The sequence below is a fragment of the Sitophilus oryzae genome, unplaced genomic scaffold (genome assembly GCF_002938485.1).
Source record: "Sitophilus oryzae breed Bouriz unplaced genomic scaffold, Soryzae_2.0 scaffold_857_pilon_pilon, whole genome shotgun sequence".
In the NCBI taxonomy this organism is placed as follows: Eukaryota; Metazoa; Arthropoda; class Insecta; order Coleoptera; family Curculionidae; genus Sitophilus; species Sitophilus oryzae.
The window spans coordinates 2,037,273-2,061,162 of NW_022147480.1; the positions used below are offsets into that span (position 1 = coordinate 2,037,273).

Genomic DNA, 23,890 nt, shown 5'->3' on the forward strand with positions numbered 1-23,890 from the left:
AATTAGAACGACACTGATAAACCGGAATTTAAGTCGGCCATATTTGAGGCCCATCGCGGTGTACCTAAGATTTTTGATATGCTCCTTCCTTAGTCTTCTTATTCAAAGAATAACATAAAAAGATTCAAAAGTAATACTTTGTCAGTAATTATATATCAAGAAACTATGGTTACGCTCGTTGAATTTGACACTTATGTCAGTTTTAGTTATTTTTTATACAAGACGATAAAATGGTATTTTATCGTCCACCGAAAAGATTAATTCACGAGCGAGACGATAACAGAGACGATAATGCAATTTTATCGTCGTGTATAAAACAATATTTTTTTCCACAGCGAGTTACGTTTTAAAAAATATTGTGGCTGAGTTGGCGTTGTTTCTATGTAATTTGACAAACAAATAAAGCTGTCTCTTTAGTTGTCAGTTTTGAGTCAATATTTTTTAATTCTCTTTCGTGTCGATTGCTGATTGAATTGGAGCCAGAAACAGATACTCAGGCTGAGGCGACAAACGCCATATCCAATCTACTTCCATTCAAATCCCGAATAACTTATGAAAAGGAATACAAAAATTTTCAAAAATGGAAGCAATTAAAAAACGTGCGAGAATAAATTAAGTTTTTAACCTATCCTAGCAGTTAAAGTACTATTTTATCTACTATTTTTGATAGATATAAGGCAATTTTAACAGTTGCTATGGAAAAAAGTAATATATTTTTGTACTTTTATGCTTTAAGGCGTAAAAGTGCTTTACTTTTGTGCCTAGGCCTTAAAATTACTTTTTTATATTATTAATCACGCAAAAAAATGGTTTCGTTTAAATCTAATCCATTTTATACTCAAAAGTTGTTATAAATCTTAAAAAAATCCGCTTCTAATAATATTTACCGAGAAGAAGTTGTTTAGAATGATATAAATACCAGAAAAATGAACAGATGTCTCAATTTTCTTTTGTTTAAAAAATAATTCAACTGTTTCAAACTATAACAATATCAAACATCCTGGCATAATTTACAACTTAAATAACTAGGGTTTTGTTAACTTTGGTATTTGGGGAAATCCGGTTTATAAATAAGATCTTTTTTAAATTATATTTTTTTTTGGAAACCATTGATTCAGACAGAATATACATACCTAATAATAAAAATATAATATACAAAATACCATGTGAATGCGACAAATTTTACATTGGTGAAACATCTAGAATCCATAAAATCAATAAAATGAAAAATATACGAAATAATATGCATGTACTGATTTCTTTCGAAAATCGACAACTACGAAACTATGAACCCTTCCTGGACACAAACGGTACATTGTGAGACAGGAAGTTGTAGAGAGAAACAAGCCCTATAACATATAGGATACAACATTTTAATGAACAGCGCTTTCCATAAAATCAATAAAATGAAAAATATACGAAATAATATGCATGTACTGATTTCTTTCGAAAATCGACATCTATGAAACTATGAACCCTTCCTGGACACAAACGATACATTGTGAGACAGGGAGTTGTAGAGAGAAACAAGCCCTATAACATATGATACAACATTTTAATGAACAGTGCTTTCCATAAAATCAATAAAATGAAAAATATACGAAATAATATGCATGTACTGATTTTTTTCGAAAATCGACAACTATGAAACTATGAACCCTTAATGGACACAAACAATACATTGTGAGACAGGAAGTTGTAGAGAGAAACAAGCCCTATAACATATAGGATACAACATTTTAATGAACAGCGCTTTCCATAAAATCAATAAAATGAAAAATATACGAAATAATATGCATGTACTGATTTCTTTCGAAAATCGATATCTATGAAACTATGAACCCTTCCTGGACACAAACGGTACATTGTGAAACAGGAAATTGTAGAGAGTAACAAGCCCTATAACATAGGATACAACATTTTAATGAACAGTGCTTTCCATAAAATCAATAAATGAAAAATATACGAAATAATATGCATGTACTGATTTCTTTCGAAAATCGACAACTATGAAGCTATGAACCCTTCCTGGACACAAACGGTACATTGTGAGACAGGAAGTTGTAGAGAGAAACAAGCCCTATAACATAGGATACAACATTTTAATGAACAGTGCTTTCCATAAAATCAATAAAATGAAAAATATACGAAATAATATGCATGTACTGATTTCTTTCGAATATCGACAACTATGAAACTATGAACCCTTCCTGGACACAAACGATACATTGTGAGACTGAGAAATATACGAAATAATATGCATGTACTGATTTCTTTCGAAAATCGACATCTATGAAACTATGAACCCTTCCTGGACACAAACGATACATTGTGAGACAGGGAGTTGTAGAGAGAAACAAGCTCTATAACATAGGATACAACATTTTAATGAACAGTGCTTTCCGTAAAATCAATAAAATGAGAAATATACGAAATAATATGCATGTACTGATTTCTTTCGAAAATCGACAACTATGAAACTATGAACCCTTCCTGGACACAAACGATACATTGTGAGACAGGAAGTTGTAGAGAGAAACAAGCCCTATAACATAGGATACAACATTTTAATGAACAGTGCTTTCCATAAAATCAATAAAATGAAAATGATTCAGACAGAATATACATACCTAATAATAAAAATATAATATACAAAATACCATGTGAATGCGACAAATTTTACATTGGTAAAACATCTAGAACGTTAAATGTTCGAATTAAAGAACATAAAGATTATTTAAGAAAGTGAGATTTTCACAAATCTAAGATTTGTCAGCATTCATGGAACACAGGGCACAGAATAAATTTTAATAACGACAAAATTATATTGAAAGAAACGATAGCCTCTAAAAGAAAAATAATTTTTTTTAATACAATCTAATAAAAATAAATGTATTGCTCATGCATCTGTAGATGTTAGTAATGTATGGCAATCGCTTCTTTGATTTTAAAGCACATAACATAAATAAACATAACATACGTAAAATTGAAAAATAATCATACAGAAAGTTTGGGTCTTTTTGGTTTTTAAACGGTTTTATTAAACGGTTTTATTTAGCTCGACCCGTACGGTATTTATTTATTTGTTTGTTTATTTGGGTCAAAATTAGAAATTGAAATTTAAGTACCTTCCTGTTGTCAGATTGATCTGAAATTTGGTACACACCTTTAGTTCCGATGACAATACAATATAGTAATATCAATAACATTGGAAATCTAAGATGGCCGCCGGTACAAAATGGAGGATTTCATATTTTTCCACAACCCCCTCAATATGGGTATCAAATGAAAGGGTAGTAGAAAAAACTAGTAGAATACTGTGATTATGACAAAATTTAAAATCCAAGATGGACATCGTTACAAAATGGCGTATTAGGTGAGGGCATGAGTAGTCGTGTCCAGAACAGTTGTGTCCAAGATTGTGTGACGTTAGAAGGACAGATAAAAAAAATAGGTGATTAGATGTACCTACGTAGTTAGCGGTAGCTTTACCACCCAAGTTAAGGTAATAGATTAAAACGTGCTGAGGACTGTATGGCATTAGGGTGGCAAAAATGTAATGTCGCAAGCGTTTCCCCGCAAGATTGGGCGCCTCTTTTTGTATATTATAGCCTTGCCCCTCTACTGGACCTCTGGGGGGGTCGACCGTTAAAATGTCCATTACTCGTGGGAACAACATGGAAACAATAAATAAAAAAACAAACAAAGATAAAAACGAAACTGCTACACAATAATACTAATAGCACAACGTGAGAGACAAAGGCAGCTGGTAGAGTCAGAAACACCTGAGCGTCATGAGTCCAGGCTAGCATCACAACGTGACAGACAGAGAGAATTGTTAGCGGCAGAAACACCTGAGCGTCATGAGTCTAGGCTGGCATCACAACGAGAGAGACAAAGAGAGTTGTTAGCGTCAGAAACACCTGAGCGTCATGAGTCTAGGCTAGCATCAGAACGCGACAGACAGAGAGAGTTGTTAGCGTCAGAAACACCTGAGCGTCAGATTGTAATAAATTATCATGTAAAAAACCATGTAATAATGATGCACTAAATGAATTAAATAGAATGAGGAATATTCGGTAGGCATTTCCGTTAAATACTAAAAACTAGAAAATAAAAAATCGGTAAAAAAACTTTTAAGTAACGGTTTTACCTTATGTGCACTGAAAACTCTAGAAAATAGTAATAACAATTAGGTATTTTGAACTTCTAGTTCAGAAATATTTTAGTACTAGGCAGAATAGCTTTTAGGCATATTAGACTAAAATAAAAACGTGGGGCCCATTAACTATTGCTGTAATACTTTCTTCTGTACAAAGTGTGGATTGCATCGACTTACTATAATCGTAACTGGAGATTTTGACAATCAATAACCAGCCGTGGCGGCTTCACCAGCGAACGCCGAGCTCATGATCTACCAAAGTATAAACATATGCTTTGCCATAGGTAGGATTTCAGAGGGGCCCCACGTTTTTATTTTAGTCTAATATGCCTAAAAGCTATTCTGCCTAGTACTAAAATATTTCTGAACTAGAAGTTCAAAATACCTAATTGTTATTATTATTTTCTAATTTTCAGTGCACATAAGATAAAACCGTTTAACTTAAAAGCTTTTTACCGATTCTTTTACCTTATTAAGTAATTGTTATCAGTAATTGTTAATTTTGAAGTTTAACTTGATACAATGTCATTTTAACAGAACGTCAACGGTTTCTTGTAGACGTATCTGTTTTAAAAAAGTAAAGTGTTCTCGAAGAGTTGAATTTAAGCATTTCAAGTAGTTTCTTTCTTTATTCTTACTATTTTTTTGCTTCCGACGACGGAAAGAGATAAACTTTCCGAAACGTTAAGCATTTTTTTCTTTGTTAGGCAAATTTGTATAACTGTAAACATAACTTCTGACAAGCAGTGTCCGTTTAGGTTTAACGCAGAAGTGTTTACAAAAAATAACTATTTTATTTTGTAGATTTTCTTGCAGTGCAGTGGCGAAATACCCATAAAGGATTTCTTTTTTGGAGAAATACGATTTTTTTTGAATTATATTTTTTTTTGGAAAGCATTGATTCAGACAGAATATACAGACTTAGTGTGCACAGATTGGATTAATACTCACGATCAATGATACTTCTGATCGAAACGTTGTGTGAGAAAAGTAAAATAAAGACAATGGCAGTCCGAAATTCTTTTAGTTTTAATATTATTTCTTTATATCATATAAAGTTTTATCATTTTTTTGTAAAGAATTTGAATTCCAACATATAAAATCGATCGAATATTGTATGTGTGTTCATGGATTTTATTATATACAAAGAGGAAAGCATCATAAATTCGATCCCATTTAAATTCTATTACGCTAATAAAATCGACCTTTTTGTTTAGACTTGCTTCTAATCTACACAATACTAATTTTAGGCTTTCAAATCTGTTAATAAGATATTGGCATGAGATTTAGCGAAAGTTTGAAACATCCTGTGGAAACGTTTAACAAAATAAGAAAAAGATGAAAAATATGCGAAATAATATACTTGTACTGATTTCTTTCGAAAATCGACAACTATGAAACTATGAACCCTTCCCGGACACAAACGGTACATTGTGAGACAGGAAGTTATAAAGAGAAACACGCCCTATAACATAGGATACAACATTTTAATGAACAGTGCTTTCCATAAAATCAATAAAATGAAAAATATACGAAATAATATACATGTACTGATTTCTTTCGAAAATCAACAACTATGAAGCTATGAACCCTTCCCGGACACAAACGGTACATTGTGAGACACAACAACACTAAAGTACCAGTTAATAAACATGCACTAATTTAACAGAAACCGTGTTTTTAATAGTAAAACCATTTTTGTATAGTGTTTTTTTTCTATTATAAAATTTACATCATGACTCACAGCACAGAAAACTCTACGAACGAATTGTTTTTAATGAAAAATCATTTATTTTCCGAAGCTGACAGCTCCATAACAATATCACTAAGTGATTATTGTTCGAAATATTTCCAGCTAAAAATAACATTAACTCAAAATGTTTGGAATAGTTCATTACTTCCAAAACATAATTAGTTGCAATTTGCAATGCAAGGTTACGTTTTAACTGTTTTATTTAATTTTTCTTTGAAAAACTGGACCATTTCATACGAAAAAAAACAACCAATAAGAATAATCTGTATAATATATAATCTAAATATAACTAGTTCGCAGTTATGAGAAAAAAAAACAAACATAATGGCATTATTTATTTGCATTTTTCTTTTTTTTTTCGCACGTGTGAAATTTTCAATCCAGGTTAGAAAAACTATGATCGACGGGACGTTTGTATATTTTAGGAATTCAGGAAGCTATCGAAAAATACTACCAGGAATTTTTATATATGTCTGGAGTTATTTAATGAAAAAATAATGTAGCGTTCTAGAAAAATAACTATTGTTTTATATGGAAAATTTAACGCCTAACACGTGTGAGTATTTATAAACTAAGTATAAAATATTTATATACTGTGTGACATGAAAAGAATGCAACACCCAGTAAAATTAAATACTTTAAGAGTCCATTTGACTAGTCCGAAAAAGTAGCAAAATAAGTGTTCGGCATTTAACGTTTTATGTAAAAATGGCTAGGTATTTTTACACAAATAAAGCAGGAAATTAAAAATAAAGGATTATACTATATCTGTGTTGTAACACATTTTTAAACAACTTCTTTATTTTTAAGATTTTGATGGTCAAACATAAACAAAATATTCCTTGTGTTTGGATTAAATTTTCTCGAAAATAAAGACATAATTTAAAATTCCGTTACAATACGGAAATAGATTAAAGTTTTGTGATTACACTAATTTAAATGGTTTTGTTACAAATTGCTCGCTATTTTATGGCAAATGCTGATGCTCTGCAAACCTTAATCAAGCCTTAATTAAAGCACGTGTGTTTGGAACTTTTTTATTACGATATTAATTTTATTGGTTGAATTTAAAAGGACGAGACTGCCAGTAAATTACGTAAGAATACCCATGGGCTCTTTGGGGATGTGAACTGGTAAAAAACATTAAACAAATATCTATGAAAAATGACATTTTTATTAAAGAAAAAACTAAAAAAACTATAAATCACGAAAGATGACCATCACGTGACAATTTTACTGTTTATCAAAAACAACGGATACCACCAATTCAAATGTGTTAGACAGAGACAAAAACAAACCATCCAAAAGCCGCGGGAAATACATACATACATACATTGCAAATTAAATAAAAGCTTTTAAAACATTTTTAAAAACAAGCTTTTATTTAAATGCTCTAAAAAGAAGAAAACAATTTTCTGTAACACTTTTACTATCAACTTATAATCTCATTACACAATTTATATGATATAAAAGCTTGTTGCTGACTTGTCCGCTAGGGCACGGAACGAAACGTAAAAAACAAAAGGTTAACGATCAAAAATACTTACGTTTCTTTAAGAAAAAACACACAAAATAACACAAATCACACTTGTGAGAACTATGAATTCAAATTCATAGTAGAAAACTGGAAAATTTGAGGTTATGGTTTGTGGGTACGTTACGGCGCTTTCGGATGTCTAAAACTAAAAACTTTAAAGTTACTCCTGAGAACACTGAACCTGCTTTATTTTGTTCAACTGTTCGGAATAATTATTTATGGCTTGGAAGCTTATACATATTTTAGGCAAATAACAAACGCTCCGTTCCCGCCACGTTGCGGAAAGCATGAAGGATGATTCACAGTACACCGGACCGCGCCCGAGCCGGGCACGTTCCGTGAAGTAGACACCGAGCCACGTACGGGCCTTCTGTTTATGCAACACCGAGTTGATAACGGGGTTCGTATTAAGGATGATTCACGGTACACCGGACCGTACCCGAGCCAGGCACGTTTCGTGAAGTAGACACCGAGCCACGTCCGGGCCTTCTGTTTATGCTACACCGAGTTGATAACGGGGCTCGTATTAATTCTGAGTATATTATAAAACACAGCCCCATAGACACACGAAAATTTAATACGAACAATGCCAAAGTTCTCGCAACTGGAATTGGTACCAATTACAGTTGTTGAAGAAAGAACAACACCTGCTCAAAGGGCAAGATGAAAGACCTATCATTTTCATTACATCCTTTGATTGTCCAGTTTTATGCATTCTCTGTCATTAAATGCTGCTGTAAGATTCACTACCTACTACAGACATGATAAAAAGTGTACTTTGTTTATACCATAACTGCAGATTGCAGTCGGGGCACCAGGAAAAGTACATTCATGCTTTCCGCAACGTGGCGAGAACGGAGCGGATCCGAGAAAAAAATGTACGCCGACATTTCTGGGACGGGACACGGACGAGTTCCGGCGAATCTCGGATCGTGCTCGGCCTGGCATGAATGTATATGTGTAAAAAACACTTGACAATGTTTGGCCATGTCTTCACCGACGCACGGCTCGGACCCGTTACGGTACAGCGTGAAGCATCCTTGAATGTACTTTTCCTAGTGCCCCGGCTGCAATCTGCAGTCATGATATAAACAAAGTACACTTTTTATCATGTCTGTAGTAAGTATTAGTGAATCTTACAGCAGTATTTGACGACAGGGTATGCGTAAAACTGGACAATGAAAGGATGTAATGAACAAGATAGATCCTTCATCTTTTCCTTTGAGCAGGTGTTTCCCCTGCATGTGTTGTTCTTTATTCATCAACTGCAATTGGTACCAATTCCAACTGCGAGAACTTTGGCATTGTTCATATTAAATCTTCGTGTGTCTATAGGGCTGTGTTTTCTAATATACTCGGAACTAATACGAACCCCGTTATCAACTCGGTGTTGCATATACAGAAGGATCGGACGTGGCTCGGTGTCTACTTCACGGAACGTGCCCGGCTCGGGCGCGGTCCGGTGTACTGTGAATCATCCTTTACTCGACCCCTGAGAGCGACCCGAAAGTACAGCGTAATAGGCTTTTAAGATTTTGATGTATTTTAAAGTTTAATATATATTTAATATATTCTACTGTTATTGTAAATCATTCATTTTTGAATAGACTATATCACAGATTTTGCCAACAAAAGTAGTAAATTTGCAATAAGATACAGTGAATTTTATTACAGCATCACTGTATAATCTTTGTTGTAATTAAAAACGAATTCTTTGAACTACAGCCAACATTTTTTTAAAGCTAATACACATATCATAATTCAGATGTGCCGTGTACTTTACTTATACCTTCTGTCCGTCTTTTTCAATTAAACAAATTTATTTTCTTGGCTTCTAAATGCGTACAGATATATTATTATGGTCGGTTTAGACGCCAATCTGTCTACAGTAATAAACAAATTGGAAAAGGAATTGAGCAATTTAGAGATCAACAGATATGTGTCGATCAAATAATATGTTTTTTATTTTTATCCATATATCATTAATTTATTTCTATAATTTCAGTATTTCGTTTTCCTTCCATTAAATTTACGCATGAAATTGAGAACAACGACAGATTACCATTTCTAGATGTATTAGTTATTAGAAATACTAATAATTGCCTGGAATTTGATATCTATAGAAAAAATACCACCACTCGCAGATATATTCCTAATGAATCACATCATAGTGTTGAACATAAAATGGCTAGTTTAAATTTCTTAGTTCATAGATTACTTAGTTTCCCACTTTCCAACGAAAAATATGAAATAGAAAGAGATTGCATTAGGAATGTAACTGAGTGTAATGGATATTCTCCTTCATTAGTTGATAAAATAATTAGGAAACGTAGATATAGGTTAATGATTTCTGAAAATTCGACTTTTCAAGTGGAGAAAGATACGTCAAAATATTTTTCAATAAAAAAAAGGAATTTTTAAGAATGTTAATTATAAACTTGAAACTTGTGTATAGTGCTAATAATAAATTACAACAATTATTAGGTAGGTAATCCAAAGGATAAAAACACCTCCACTGGAAAGGTCGGGTATTTATGAAATTTCTTGTAAAGATTGTAATCAGAAATATGTTGGGCAAACTAGAAGATCAATATTAACTAGATTTAAAGAACATTTAGCTCAGATTAGATATGGTAGATCGGATAAATCTTGCGTTGCCGAACATATTGTTGATAAAGAACATTGTATAGATCTTAATAATTTAAAATTAATTAAACAAGTCTCAAATTACAGGCAATTAGATGCATATGCAAGCATCAGAATTAATAAATTTAAAGATAGTATGAACAGAGACAACGGTCCAATTCCTTCAAGTTCTTTGTTCCTACTACCTTCTAGTGGCGGAAATCTAACTGTTACGCTCAGTGGGCTCTGACTCGGTTGGTTAGATCTTGCCACGCCCACTCGGTGCCCACTGAGCGGGTATATAAACGCTCAACTTGTAGATTGTACTTTAGTTTATAATCATCTGCTGATGATGTAAACATGGTTAGCGAATAGGTGATTTAGTTTTTTATTTTGTTTTATTTTTCCTTTATTTAATTCAGTTTTTCAACTTCAGTCATTATAACATTTTTCCAGCAAAGTGTTATTCCTTTGTCTTACCTAAAGTGAAGTTTTTTTATGAATTCTTATTTTGTATTGTGCTTTGTTTTGGACTTGTGTTTCTCACTTTTATTACTATTGTGTGTATAATTTTTTTTTCTTCAGAACTGGGGGTAGGCAAGTAGTTTTCTGTAATACAGGAAAATACCAAAAGACAATGTTCTCTTTAAAATTAAAATTGTTGGCTCCCGCTTTAACTGAAACATTTTTTTTATTTTGTTATTAAATTTATTTGCAAAACCCCTTGATTTATTGCCACAAATTTACTATTACGAAGAAATTTCGAAAAAACACTTATTGATTTTCGATTACAACGTCAATCATCAAAATTTTACGATTTTTAACTGATCTCTGAAAAATAAATGCGGCTCAACTTTAACTTTGAAGTCCGAATTTTTCTGCAGGCTGGTTTCATATTCATAAACCATTAACCAGTTTGTATTTCCCATTAGTTTTCGTATTTTCGCAAACAAAACGAAATATTTCTTAGTATAACATGCCAGTAGCGGATTTAAAGTGAATTTATTAGAATCTAATAATCTATTTCGATCGATGGAACAAATGCATCGTAAACTGGAGGCCCTGGGAGAATAGAAGAAGTAGAGGAAGACCCCAGATTAGATGGGCGGACGATCTGAGGACACATGCAGGCACAAGATGGATGAGCATGGCGACAGAGAGGGAAGAGTGGAAGAGATTGGGGGAGGCCTATGTCCAACGATGGACCGAAGAGGCTGGATAGAATCTATTTATATCTTAGATGTCAAGCTCTATTAGATAATTCACTTTTGTAGAAGAATATAGAATGAGGGAGTTTAATCACCGCGACCTTACAGACCTTCCTTTCTTGAGTTATAACTCATCATACAGTCTCGATCTAGCTAGAAAAGGAGCGAACACTCCACTAAATGGACCAGAACCTTTCTGTTTTCTAAGCGGGAACCACCTCAAATCGGAATTGAAGAATCTGGACGACTCCATCCGTAACCTGGAATGGTTGTCCTCCAACGGTCTAAGACACTCGAAAAAGTTCCTCAGAACTTACGACCGAGAAAAATTAAAGGTTTTCCTTGATTTAAGTAAAAACAATCTTCGGATTGTCCATGGGGTTTCTAACAGGACACTGAGAAACGACGGGGAATGCAGATTCTGTGGGGAACATGGGGAAACACCAGAACACCTTATCACTGAGTGCGCCGAGAGAACGACCGTTGGTGCCATGAACTTTGGTACGGCTGATGTCGAGGATGGAGAGCTGGCCTCTGTGGAGCCGTCTCAGATACTGGCTTTTGTTAAAGTCCTGAGACTGTATGATGAGTTATAACTCGTTATAAGTCAAGAAAGGGGAACACACAATAGATCTGTAAGGTCGCGGTGGTTAACTCCCCTCCCAAACATTCTACATTCTATATCATACAGTCTCAGGTCTTTTACAAAAACCAGTATATGAGACTACTAACTAGGGCAAAATCTAGCAGAGCTGGAAGACCAAACTGAGCATGCTATGAAATAGATAACGGGAAATAGATAATTTTGGGATATCGTTCGTATTTTATTTAAACAAAAATTTGTATATTGAACTTACGATCCAAACTGGTCAGTGTCAAAATATTATTACTGAAAATATTTTAACAGGTCTTATATCACTGCAAGTTTTTTGTAGATATTCTTACAAGGTTTGTTTGGAGTAAAATGACATTGTTTATGTATGTACCAAACGTAAAATTTCGCATATTGCCATAATAATAAACATTAAATGTAAGAATGCGAGTATAATACTGGGAACTACAGATTTCAAATTTTTATACAAAAAAATTAAGGGTAAAATCAACTAGAAAGAGCATATAAATTCAACCAAATAACAGAGAGTTCAAGTCAATTAATATTGCTTTCTAAATAGCAATAAAAAATACCGTGTGATCGAAAAAAAGCCGTCGAGTTGGTCTGAAAATTCGACTACTCACGTCACGCATGCTTATAGTATATTTGTAATAATTGATGTACAGGATGGCTCGAATTCGAGGCTCATCATTGGGATTTCGGAAACTGTAAGAGATACAGGATCGGTTAAATGGAGGCAAAGTTGCGCAATTTGAGGCTCAATAAAATGCCGTATTGCATTTTGCAAAATTCCGAATACTTCAGAATATATTCGAAAAAAAACGGAATTTTCAATTTTGTTTTCTATTGTGTCCTGGCTTTATTTGTTAATATAACTTAAAATGAAAAATACATTTTCATGGCCACTTTTTCTGCTCTAGGTATAACTCTGTGTGATTAAATATTGACTCTGACGTTTCGGCTTCTGGCGACCATCATCAACTTAATTTTTTTAAATACGGACCTGATTTTTTTTTCAATTTAATTAAATCCTTTCGTCACTCTTAAAACACTATATATAGTCACTTTGATATTTGCCGACGTTTCGTACAGGAAATTCCATCACCAGAATATTTTATGCAAAAAAAAAGCAATACGGCATTTTATTGAGCAATTGCGCAACTTTGCCTCCATTTAACCGATCCTGTATCTCTTACGGTTTCCGAAATCCCAATGATGAGCGTCGAATTCGAGCCACCCTGTACAGTAATTATACAGGGTGTCCCAGAAATAAGAGCAAATATTTTAAGAGGTGATAGATCTCGATAAAAGAAACATATTTTCCCTATATCGTTTTTCAAATAAGTCCAAAATAACTGAGTTATTTTACTTTGAAAATAAAAAAAAAATGATTTTTTCCTAAAATTTTGAAAACCACTGGATCTTTTCTGGATTTTCTTTCTTGTAAATTTAATCTAATACCTATGTTGCCATATTATCAAGAAATTATGTTTTTTAATTAAAAACTAAAAAAATTTCCAAAAAATTTTTCAAAAAATTTCGAATTTCGATTTTTTTTTTACGAAAAAAAACTCATAGGCTTGTTTCTGGGGTTGAACTATACTACCATTTAAAATATTTGCACTTATTTCTGGGACACCCTGTATAGAAAATACTTGAATCAAAATGTAAACAACACCATAGAGAAAAATGACAACAACTGTTAAATATCTGAGTCTCAATCATTCCCAGATCATCGGTAATCAGTCATTCGTACCACAAGATTTACAAAAAAAACTGTCACTTCACTTTGCTTTCTTGTTAGCCAGGTTATTTAGTTTTACCTGTACATTTCTAGAGCATCTTTGACAGCGTTTTTTTTTGTTTTTTTTTTCAATTTTCTTTAAACGGTATGGAAATTCCGAAAAGTATAAACGGGATTAACCATTTTAGATCAAGTAATTTTTTTTACGAAGATTGCATTTTTCTCAAAATGTCAGTAATAAAAAAGTTGTTCCTCTTGTAAAGACAATCCGGGGACATACTGTAGAACAAATTTGTTTGATCATAAGAATAAAAAATTATTTAATGCAATTAAACAATTATTATTTAGCCAACAAAACTTTTTCACAAAAACAAACACAAATATTTCTGACAACAAAATTAAATACGCCAGTTTTAAAACCAATCAAAATTTAACAAAAAGAAATATTTTTCTGTGTTTGGTTAGTAATAATAATGATTAATTCAATAAATCATTTATTTGTAATTTTTTGGATTGTTTCATTTTACGTTTGCACCAAAAAAAAACTTAGGTAATATTAATACATTTTATAAAAATGACAAAACATTAAAAACCCTTAATTCTAACTGTGTTACCTGTTTTTCCAACCCCTGGTGCACCAATCACAGCAACTTTGACACCGGACAGCGAAGATTTCTTCCTCCTCAACACTTTGGCATTCATTATAAACTCAATTGCTACGAGTTGTACGAAAAAAAATTCAAACTTAAAAAACGCTAATTAAAAAAAATCTTTGCAATATTTCAGTGATTATTATAAGACAAAACAAACAACAAGGAACAACCACAGAACTACTGAATTAGAACAATGTTTGCCTATCGCGGCCCGTGCGCTTCTGGTTGTACAAGACTGGATCGTCTTGAAAAACTGAATTTCTAAAATTATATCCCGCGGGATATATGAGGGATCGAGTTGTCTGGAGTACCGACGACGGGTACACAGGTGGGACACAATATAATTAGATTGGACTAATATAGACTTAGAATAGCCAAAGGAGGGACGTAGTGGGCATGAATAGGTAAGATGTGCCTTAAAAATAAACAGTTTCAAATCAAGATTTTGTGATAAATTTAAGTGGGTATAAAAAGTAAATAAGTGTGGTGTTTTTTTGAAAAATAAGTAGCATATAGAAGTACCCAAATACATTTTAAATGCCATATGATAAAAAAAACGGCGTCCCAGTCGGTTGAGAAATGACAATCGATGATAATTTTGGCGAGGTTAAGTCCTAGACATCATTACCCCGTACTCTTCTATATTTTTTAATGGCATTTACTGTCAGTTCCTGTATTCCTGTCAGAGAACTGTTCCACGAAATATTCATGGAGATCGCCAACACTTGAAGACAGGCACGGCACCGCAAGAAGTAGAAGATCTTATCCGATAGTCAAGAAGCCTTCAGAGCGATCAACTCAGTAACCATCAATTCAAAATTGGCCAAAAATGCTTAGACAAGCTGAACAAACTAGGCAAAGAAAATAAAGTCCTCCTACTCAGGGTGCCAGTCCACAAAATGATAAAAGGTAATGAAAAAACAAACGATCTAGCTAGAAAAGGAGCAAACACTCCACCAACTGGACCAGAACCGTTCTGTTTCCCAAGTGGAAACCAACTTAAAGCGCAACTCAAGACACTTAGAAGACTCTATACGTTACCTCGAATCTTCCAACGGTCTAAAGCTTGATTTTCATGCATCCGCTGTCCGACGATACGATGATACGATATTAATTTTATTGGTTGAATTTAAAGACTTCGGCTGGCTAGAAACGGTTAACCAATCGAAGCCTTTAAATACAACCAATGAAATTAATATCGTATCAACGTATCGTCGCACAATGGATGCATGAAAATCAAGCTTAAGACACTAAGAAGAAATTTCTCAGAACTTACGCCCGAGAAAAATCAAAGGTTTTCCTTGATTTAAGTAAGAACAATTTTCGGATTGGGTTTTTATCAGGCCACTGTCTCCTCAATGAACACCTCAGTAGATTGAAGTTAAGAAACAATGGCGAATGCAGATTCTGTGGAGAAAATGGGGAAATACTAGAACATCTCATCACTGAGTGCGCCGAGACGACAACCATTCATGAATTGAAATTGACGATGAAGAATTCTTCTTCTTCCTGTGCCTTGTGCTTAGCCGCACGTTGGCGATTGTCTGTACTCTTCATACAATGTGTAGAGTGCCGTTTTCGGCTCTTCGAAATATGGTGGCTGCGTCGCTGATGTTACACCAATCCCGTATGTTTCTTAGCCAGGAATGTTGTTTTCTTCCTGGGCCTCGCCGTCCCTCTATTCTTCCTTGTAGAATCAGCTTAGAAATGTAATATTTGTCTCCTCTAAGGATATGGTCGAGGTATGAAACTTTTCTTTCTTTAACTATATTAAGCATTTCTCGTTCATAGCCTGCAGTTCTTAAAACTTCTTCGTTGGTGGCATGTGCGGTCCATGGCACACGTAAGAGTCTCCGGAGAGTCCACATTTCGAAAGCCTCGATGCGGTTCAGGGTTCTAGCCTTGAGACCACGTTTCTGCGCCGTATAGTAAGATGGGCCATATGTAGCATTTTACTACCCGTAGTCTAAGTGCTAGCGGGAGACTGCGTGCAAATAGGAAGTTTTAAGTTTAAAAAATGTTGACTTTGCATAATTCGAACGTGCAACGAAAGTTGTGTGACATTTGTCTCCAGGTAAAACATGTCTAACGAGTGACATAATGCGATTATTTTTTACTATTAGATCAAAATTTAAGTAAAAGATATGACGCCAGAAATAAAACTAGGTGAACGACCCAACAACGGTCCAGATTTTCAACGATGGAAAGATATGGTGGAGAGCGTGATAGACTTTATAGCCGCTTCGAGAACGATGTTGAACGTTTTGACGGATAAGCTGGAGGAAGGGAAGAGGTTCAGAGAGGAGGAAAAACGTAAAATAGAAGACGAAAAAGTGAAACTGGAGTTCTACAAAGGTACTATTATTTTAAAGAGGTTTTAGAACTGTCTAGGATTATATTTTTCAAAAACTATACTTATAAGCAGGGTTGGCATGATTTAAATCAAATGATTTAAATCATGATTTAAATAAAATTATTTTTTTTAATTTTAATCATTGATTTAAATAAAAAAAAATAATAATTTTATTAAAACTTTATTATAAATCAAAAAATAGCTTTAAAAGTTATAAAAATGTGTCCTAGAAAACTATAAAAAATATTTCTATAAAAGATATAACAGATAATAAATCGAAAAGTAATTGTAAATGTTATAAAACTATATAAAAATATATATTCATTTGGTTGGACCGATTTTTGAAGTAATTTCGTGTGAATCCATTAGACCGCTAAACTCAGGGATTTATTTTAAAATTTATGTATAAGTGACAAAAATTCGCTGTTCGAATACATATCATTCGCAGTCTAGTGCAGAACTAGGTTCTTCTGATATAGAGACCATATCTTCATTCCCGAGAATCTATAATAATCGTTGTCAGGAAATAAGTTTTTTATATTTTTTTTTTCGAAATGGATGTATTTTTTCAAATTCTTACCGACATTTTGATCTGCAGTAAGTATTTTACACTTTGACATTAGATAATACTAATTTCATTCTCAACTTAAGAGTATTTCCGAACAATAGTGTATTGTTTCACTAGGAGTAAAAATTATACATTTTTTGATGATACTGTACCTTTGAAGGACCATCGTAAAGCTATTCCGACGTTACAAGGAAGCACAAAAAGTACATTTTTACTCCTAATAGAACACACATACTATTTTTTTAAAACAATACAAATCATTTTTAATCAATTTCAAACATTGCAAATAATATAAACAGCAATCGAGCAACAATTTGTACGCTCGTTGAATTTGACACTTAATATTTTTTTTTTTTTAATAATATATTTTTGTACTTTTGTGCTTAGGCGTAACAGTTCTTTACTTTTATACCTAGGCGTTAAAATGACAAAAATTAATACTTTTCAGACGTTTGAAAAAAAATCCTTTTTTGATCTGAAGCGAGCGACTTTTTTGCGAAATATATTGGTGACCGATGTGGAAAAATGACAAAACGCACCCTAGAATTATTAATCTTATCGATAACGGACCGAGTTATAAAGATTTAGCCATTTAGGATAGGATTTTAATTGGAAATAAGTCCTAGTCATTTGAAAAGCCAATTTAAATATTGTTTTGAATTAAAATCAAAAAAATCTGATTTAAATCAAAAAAATCTGATTTAAATCAAATAAATATGATTTTTAATTTTTTTTTAAAAATCATGATTTTTTCCAACCCTGCTTATAAGTCCTTTATAACTTTAAAACACCCTGTGCGATAATTTCGCGGCAAAATATTATTTCCTGTCAGAACCATGCCTCCTGAGCATTTTGTTTTTTGGATCATGTCAATACATGCTTTGGTTAATTTTTAACAACGAAATGAACTTGCCACCAACAATTTGTAATTTATTCAATTATCTTTTCTTTTTAATATGTTTCAATATGACGATTGCGAATTATACAGGGTTGCTCACCACATACGACACGGAGTATTGTAGCTAAACGATTAGATTTTTACAAATTGTAAGTTTTGGGTTCGTTGAAGGACTATTAAAGCTACAATTTAAAAATATTTTTGCAAGATACAGAGTGTTCCAACTAAGTAAAAATTATTACAGTTGTACTTTTTTAAATGGAACACCCTGTATATTATTCTAGTTTTAGAGTCTACGATTGAAATAAAGGTAAATTTCATTAAGGTTTATCATACTTAAACCTTACCGTTTTGAAATATTTTCAATTTTATGAAATTGCATTAAAAATTTTAAGGCTTCGTTTCTCCAAGGGTATCAAAGTTTTTAAGACTAAATATTCACTGAAATTTATTTATTGATCAGATATTGTGTTGCAATAATAAACAAAATACTAACTTATACCGAGTGTCTAAAAATGTATATTAAATAATTACTAGCTTTAAACTGGAATAACTTGTTTAATTTAAATGGAACACCCTGTATATTTTACGGCGATCAGATGCACAATTTAATTGTCTAGCAAATTGTATTATACCATATTTTACCTATCTCTTCAAGTTTTCGTAGAAAATACATTTTCTTATAATTTAGACCTCATTTATCACTATACCCATGGAATGTTGACATTTTAGATTATTTTTAAAGATGTAACAAATTTTCAAAAAGTACAGATGCTAATATTGTCGATATAGTTCGCTCATTTCATTAAAAGATAAAAAAACTGTTCAAATATTTTTTGTTTTAAGTAGGACCAATTAATATGGTCCCAGTATTCAAACTACATTATTCAAACAAACATTATTCAACATAAAAATGAAAAAAATATATAACACTTTAAATATGACGAAAAATTGTATCGTTGCGTTTTTTTGCATCTGAGTGTATTTTTATTTTGTTTTTATAATACTTTTTTCAGAGTGTTTGAAGATGGAACTGAACAACGTGGTTAAGAAAGTGAATAACGACACTTCAACGGATCTGTTCGAGGCTGGCGATCAGAGATGCCACTACGTCGGATTTAAATCCGCGCCCAAGTACCCTCAAAACACTAAAGAGAAACTTGGTAGCGGTATCCTGAAAACGTCAAAGTATCTGAGTAAAATCCCTAGACAGCAGAGCAACACTGACCAGGGATCTAAATGTAATTATTGTTTTTTTTTAATTGTTTGCTCTATATTTGGAATTATTTCTTGAAGTGAACCTTCTTCACGCGTGCTTTGAGTAAAAATCCAAGGCCGTGACACACGAGCTAGTGGCAACGAAAAGCGGTAACGATAAAAAAGTGGTAAGGATAGCCTACGGCATAGAAATACGTAGTGACGCGACGTGAATTTGTGAGCAGTCCACGTGTTTATCAAAAATATTGAGTTTTTAATACAAATTTTGTGAAACGGAATAAAATTATTTATAATTTTTTATTTTACAGCCGTTAGAAACAGCCACTACTTGTACAGACATTACTCACATGTATACATGCATATAATAGTTATTAATGATACAAGTTCGATACGAACATCATAATGAAACGTGTTTAATGTTAAGTTATCCTATTCAAAATTATGAGGTGCCCATATTAGTCGACGCCTGGTAACCGTGCTTGTTGATTGTTTCCATTTTGACTTTGACAACTCAATTATTGATGTTCAATTTTGTGTTAAACGTTCAGTTTTAGCAAAAAGCAAAAAATAATATTAATATGAGTGATTCTGATTCTGAAAGTGTCGAATATTGAAGACATTGCGAAAAACGTTGTCGATTCCCTACTTCCCGAAAAATCTAGACAAACGTTCGAGCAAGCCTATGTAAAACTTGCAGATTGGTGTAAAGGGAAAAGAATCAAGAATAGTAGTAACGAAAAGGTTCTCCTGGCATATTTTGAACATCTTTCAAAACATAGGAAGGCTTCATCACTTTGGGTCTATTATTCCATGCTACGTTCAGTTATATCAGTGAAGAAAAATATTTTTTTCTCTTTATTAGATTTAGAATCTCTATTTTTTTGTTGATAGACTCTTCGATATATCCTTCCGCAACCGTTGCAGATCGCCATCCTCCGTGTCTTTTTAAGATTGTCATGTTCACTCCTGCATTTGCCAGTAATGTAGCGGATGATCTTCTCATACAATGGCCAGTGTATTGCTCAGGATGTTAAAGGCCCAAGTACGTAGCAATTTTTGAAGGCATTCTTGACAAAGTATCGATTCCTACCCAATGCGTTGTGCTTTTACCATTTTTATAAAACACAAAAAATCTTTTATGGGGAGCGGCATTATAGTAAAACTTTGTGGTTTCTTGAACACCGTATCGGGTATCATGATATACTAGACTTTTCTGGCAGTATTTGTGTTGTAGACGCCTCTGCCTGGTTAATAATTTCTTGCGGAAAATCTTCCTGAATCATTTTTCTTTAAAATCTCACTTGTCGGTTGATAATTCACTATTTTATCGTTAAAAAGTAGCGTTTTATCTAAATGTCGTATTAATGTCAGTGCTATTTATTATTTACAAAAAAAACGCACATCTATATTGCATAGTAACATCAACGCACCCTGATAACTTATTAATTCGCAACAATGAAAGTAGAACTAGTAGATCCTTTTAAATCAATTTATTCTTTAGAGATTGGACATGAAACAGTTCTACTGTTGGATAAAATTTTGTATGGCACTTGCGTGTTATAACATATAAGTCACTTGAGAAAATTAGTCCTCTCGGCGTACGGCCTCGAGGGCTAAGCATTTCCCAGCGTAACTTATATGTAAGATAACACACTAGTACCAAATATACCTATTTTTACGCGTCATTTTTTTTTATTTTTTACTTTCTCAATGTTCCAAACTACACTTTTTCAAACATGTCCTCCAAATCCTTCAATTTAATAGCTGTAAGTAAGAAGTTTACTTCAAATATGCCCACATAGTCATCACCACCTCCACACAAGGCCATTCAACCTTTTCCAATATGGCGGAAATAAAAGTGCTTTATTTGGCGCGTATTTTAAACCCTGTTTTATTTCCAAATAGACATTTTTCACACAAATGTCGGGTTAGATTACGTAATATTTCACTAATTTTTTAATATACAGGGAGTTTAAAGTTCTCCACATATTTTTTGTATTATTACTTTTATGAAAACATCAGTCAGTTACTTTTTATAAAAAGGTCTGCTTTCTCAGAAAATAGGTAGTGTTAAAATATTCAAACTTGAGGTAGCATATATAGGGTGCTCAAAATCATCGGAAAAAGAAATAACCAGAAATATATGACAGAAAATAGCAATATAAACTAAATATTCAATTGCAAACACTTACCTACCATAGTTTAGAATTTACTGAACGTTTGATAAATATATACTATTATGGACAGTATAGGAAGTTACTTGTCTTAGTAAAAGCCTTGGTAAATGCTCTTGGAATTATGAACTACACTGGCTTGGATAAAAAAATATAGAATATTTTTTCTATGTTTTGCAGCATTACACAAATGGGAATAAATTTAAACTATAATAGGTGAGGATAACTAAAAAATATAATATGATTGTGTTTCAAGATTTTATATAGAAAAAAAACTAAATACCTTTTTGGGGGTTCGTAAGTAAAACTTACGCTTAGCTTAGTTTTCTTTACTCTTTCTCTTTACATAGGGCATTGTCTTTGTGGTAAAGACGTCATTCCTTTTTTTTGCATAGGTCTTCAATAAAATATTGGATATTCTGAACAAGATGGATTTAATAATAAATTCTGACGTATGTGAGGGGCAATTGTGACCTAAAAAAATACTTATATCCAGGCCATTTATTTTTTCAAACGTCAATGTTGTCAATATCTTTCTGTGATATTTTTGATGTAAAAAGCTTGATTTTTTTTCCAATATTTTACTTATAGTGAGGTAAGTGTAAGTAGTAGCCATAACGACATCCTCACTAGAGTAACAGAGGCTTTGGCCTTTGGCCTTTTTGAGGCATATTTAATTACATTTTTTCTTACCCGAGGACTACTAGTAGGAGTGAAATTATCTCTTTTAATAGCTGTCAACCATTTTTTACAAAGCTCGTCATTTTTGGAGAATATAAAAGTAGAAATCTTGGGACCCCCTCTGTAATTCCCGTGACAATTTGGAATAGAGCATGTAAAAGGTATGCTACAATAAAATGTTAACCCTTTAATACAATCTTTTGATTATTGTAAGTAACCATTATAAAGTACCGTATAATCGAAAAAAAAACGGCGTCCAGTTGGCGGGGAAATGACGATCGATGACATTTCCCCATATAAATTTACATATAAATTGACAGCGATCTTCATTTCATAGCCATCGCTGACGCCGTTTTTCCTCGATCATACGGTTGTATGCAGACTGGCGGTGAAGGTTTTTTATTTAGGTATACCTAATATCTTTATAAATACTTCTAGTTCTTACCTTAAAATAATTAATAATACAGGAGTACGACAAGCACAAAAGTTTGAAGTTCCCTATGTGGAATGTCTGGTTTAGATTTTTATTACACTCTTTCCAAAAAAAAAATCTTTATGGGTATTTCGTCACTGCACTGCAAGAAAATCTACAAAATAAAATAATTATTTTTTGTAAACACTTCTGCGTTAAACCTATACGTTTAATGTTTACAGTAATACAAATTTGCCTAACAAAGAAAAAAAATGCTTAACGTTTCGGAAAGTTATCTCTTTCCGTCGTCGGAAGCAAATAAATACAAAAAATAAAGAAAAAAACTATTTAAAATATTTAAATTCAACTATTCGAGAACACTTTACTTTTTTAAAACAGATACGTCTACAAGAAACCGTTGAAGTTCTGTTAAAATCGAAAGTCAAAAATTCAAATTCTGACAAGCAGCGTCCGTTTAGGTTTAACGCAGAAGTGTTTACAAAAAATAATTATTTTATTTTGTAGATTTTCTTGCAGTGCAGTGGCGAAATACCCATAAAGGATTTTTTTGCAAAAATGAATCCGCCACATAGATATAGACATTTATTACACTCTTATTTTATCACAATTTCCTGATCACACCATGCACTGAACACTAAGAACTAAACAAACGTCTTGCAGAAGCACAACAAACTAGAGATAATTAATTATTTCTGGTATGCAATCGGAACGAGAAACCACTACCGGCTGCCCATATCATGTTGATTTGCCTTGAGTCCAGGTGGTGATGACATAGGACCCGTACAATTTTTTTTGTTAAGGTAATTTTTGAACACCCTGTATACTTTGAGTATTTTCTTTTAGCCCGGCTGACCGAACGTTCATCGGAAACTTCAAACGTTGCAAGGTCGTGTTTGAACCGAAGAACTAGAAGCAAGAATTACGTGGAGCTCAGCCAGAAATTGAAAACAACCTGAAGAACAACAAGTTTGTTTTTTTTTTCATACCAGTTCAAAATAAATCGCTTAATTCAATATTGTGTTTGTTTATTTTTATTTCCCGTTGATTTGTATATAAAAATACGTGCGGTTTAACACATAGGTAAAAAATACTTTCCATTTTGCACGTAGGTACTTGGGTATTAAATAAAATTTTCTTGATTTATTAGTAATGGCTTGGGTAAAAAAATAGTTTTTCTAGTTATTTTTACATTCAAAGTACATCTTATTCGCTTGGGTTGATTATATACGAAAACGGAAAGATGTAGAAACAAAATATTTTATGGGTATAT

At 32.8% G+C, this 23,890-nt stretch overlaps 2 protein-coding genes across 2 annotated transcripts in view; one reads left to right on the forward strand and one right to left on the reverse strand.

The window, feature by feature from the left end:
* Positions 1-14,561, reverse strand: part of LOC115889937 (ras-related and estrogen-regulated growth inhibitor-like protein) — a 41,386-nt gene extending 26,825 nt beyond the window's left edge. The window contains exon 1 of the mRNA XM_030910041.1: positions 14,257-14,561. Coding sequence (XP_030765901.1) covers positions 14,257-14,344 — 88 coding nt within the window. The 5' untranslated portion in view covers positions 14,345-14,561. The remainder of the gene's footprint in view (positions 1-14,256) is intronic.
* A 1,781-nt stretch (positions 14,562-16,342) lies between these two features.
* LOC115889926 lies at positions 16,343-23,633 on the forward strand. The gene is made up of 3 exons (XM_030910027.1): positions 16,343-16,650; positions 19,131-19,355; positions 23,464-23,633. The coding sequence occupies exons 1-3, from the start codon at positions 16,440-16,442 to the stop codon at positions 23,574-23,576; spliced, it is 549 nt and encodes a 182-aa protein (XP_030765887.1). The 5' UTR covers positions 16,343-16,439; the 3' UTR covers positions 23,577-23,633.
* The last annotated feature ends 257 nt before the right edge of the window (positions 23,634-23,890 follow it).

What these genes read in the sequence shown, in the direction of transcription:
- LOC115889926 (XM_030910027.1), top strand. Translation starts at nt 16,440, where the DNA reads ATGACGCCAGAAATAAAACTAGGTGAACGACCCAACAACGGTCCAGAT. An exon ending in GAAACTGGAGTTCTACAAAG is followed by an intron (nt 16,651 to 19,130) that starts GTACTATTATTT and finishes TACTTTTTTCAG; the next exon opens with AGTGTTTGAAGATGGAACTG. An exon ending in CACTGACCAGGGATCTAAAT is followed by an intron (nt 19,356 to 23,463) that starts GTAATTATTGTT and finishes ATTTTCTTTTAG; the next exon opens with CCCGGCTGACCGAACGTTCA.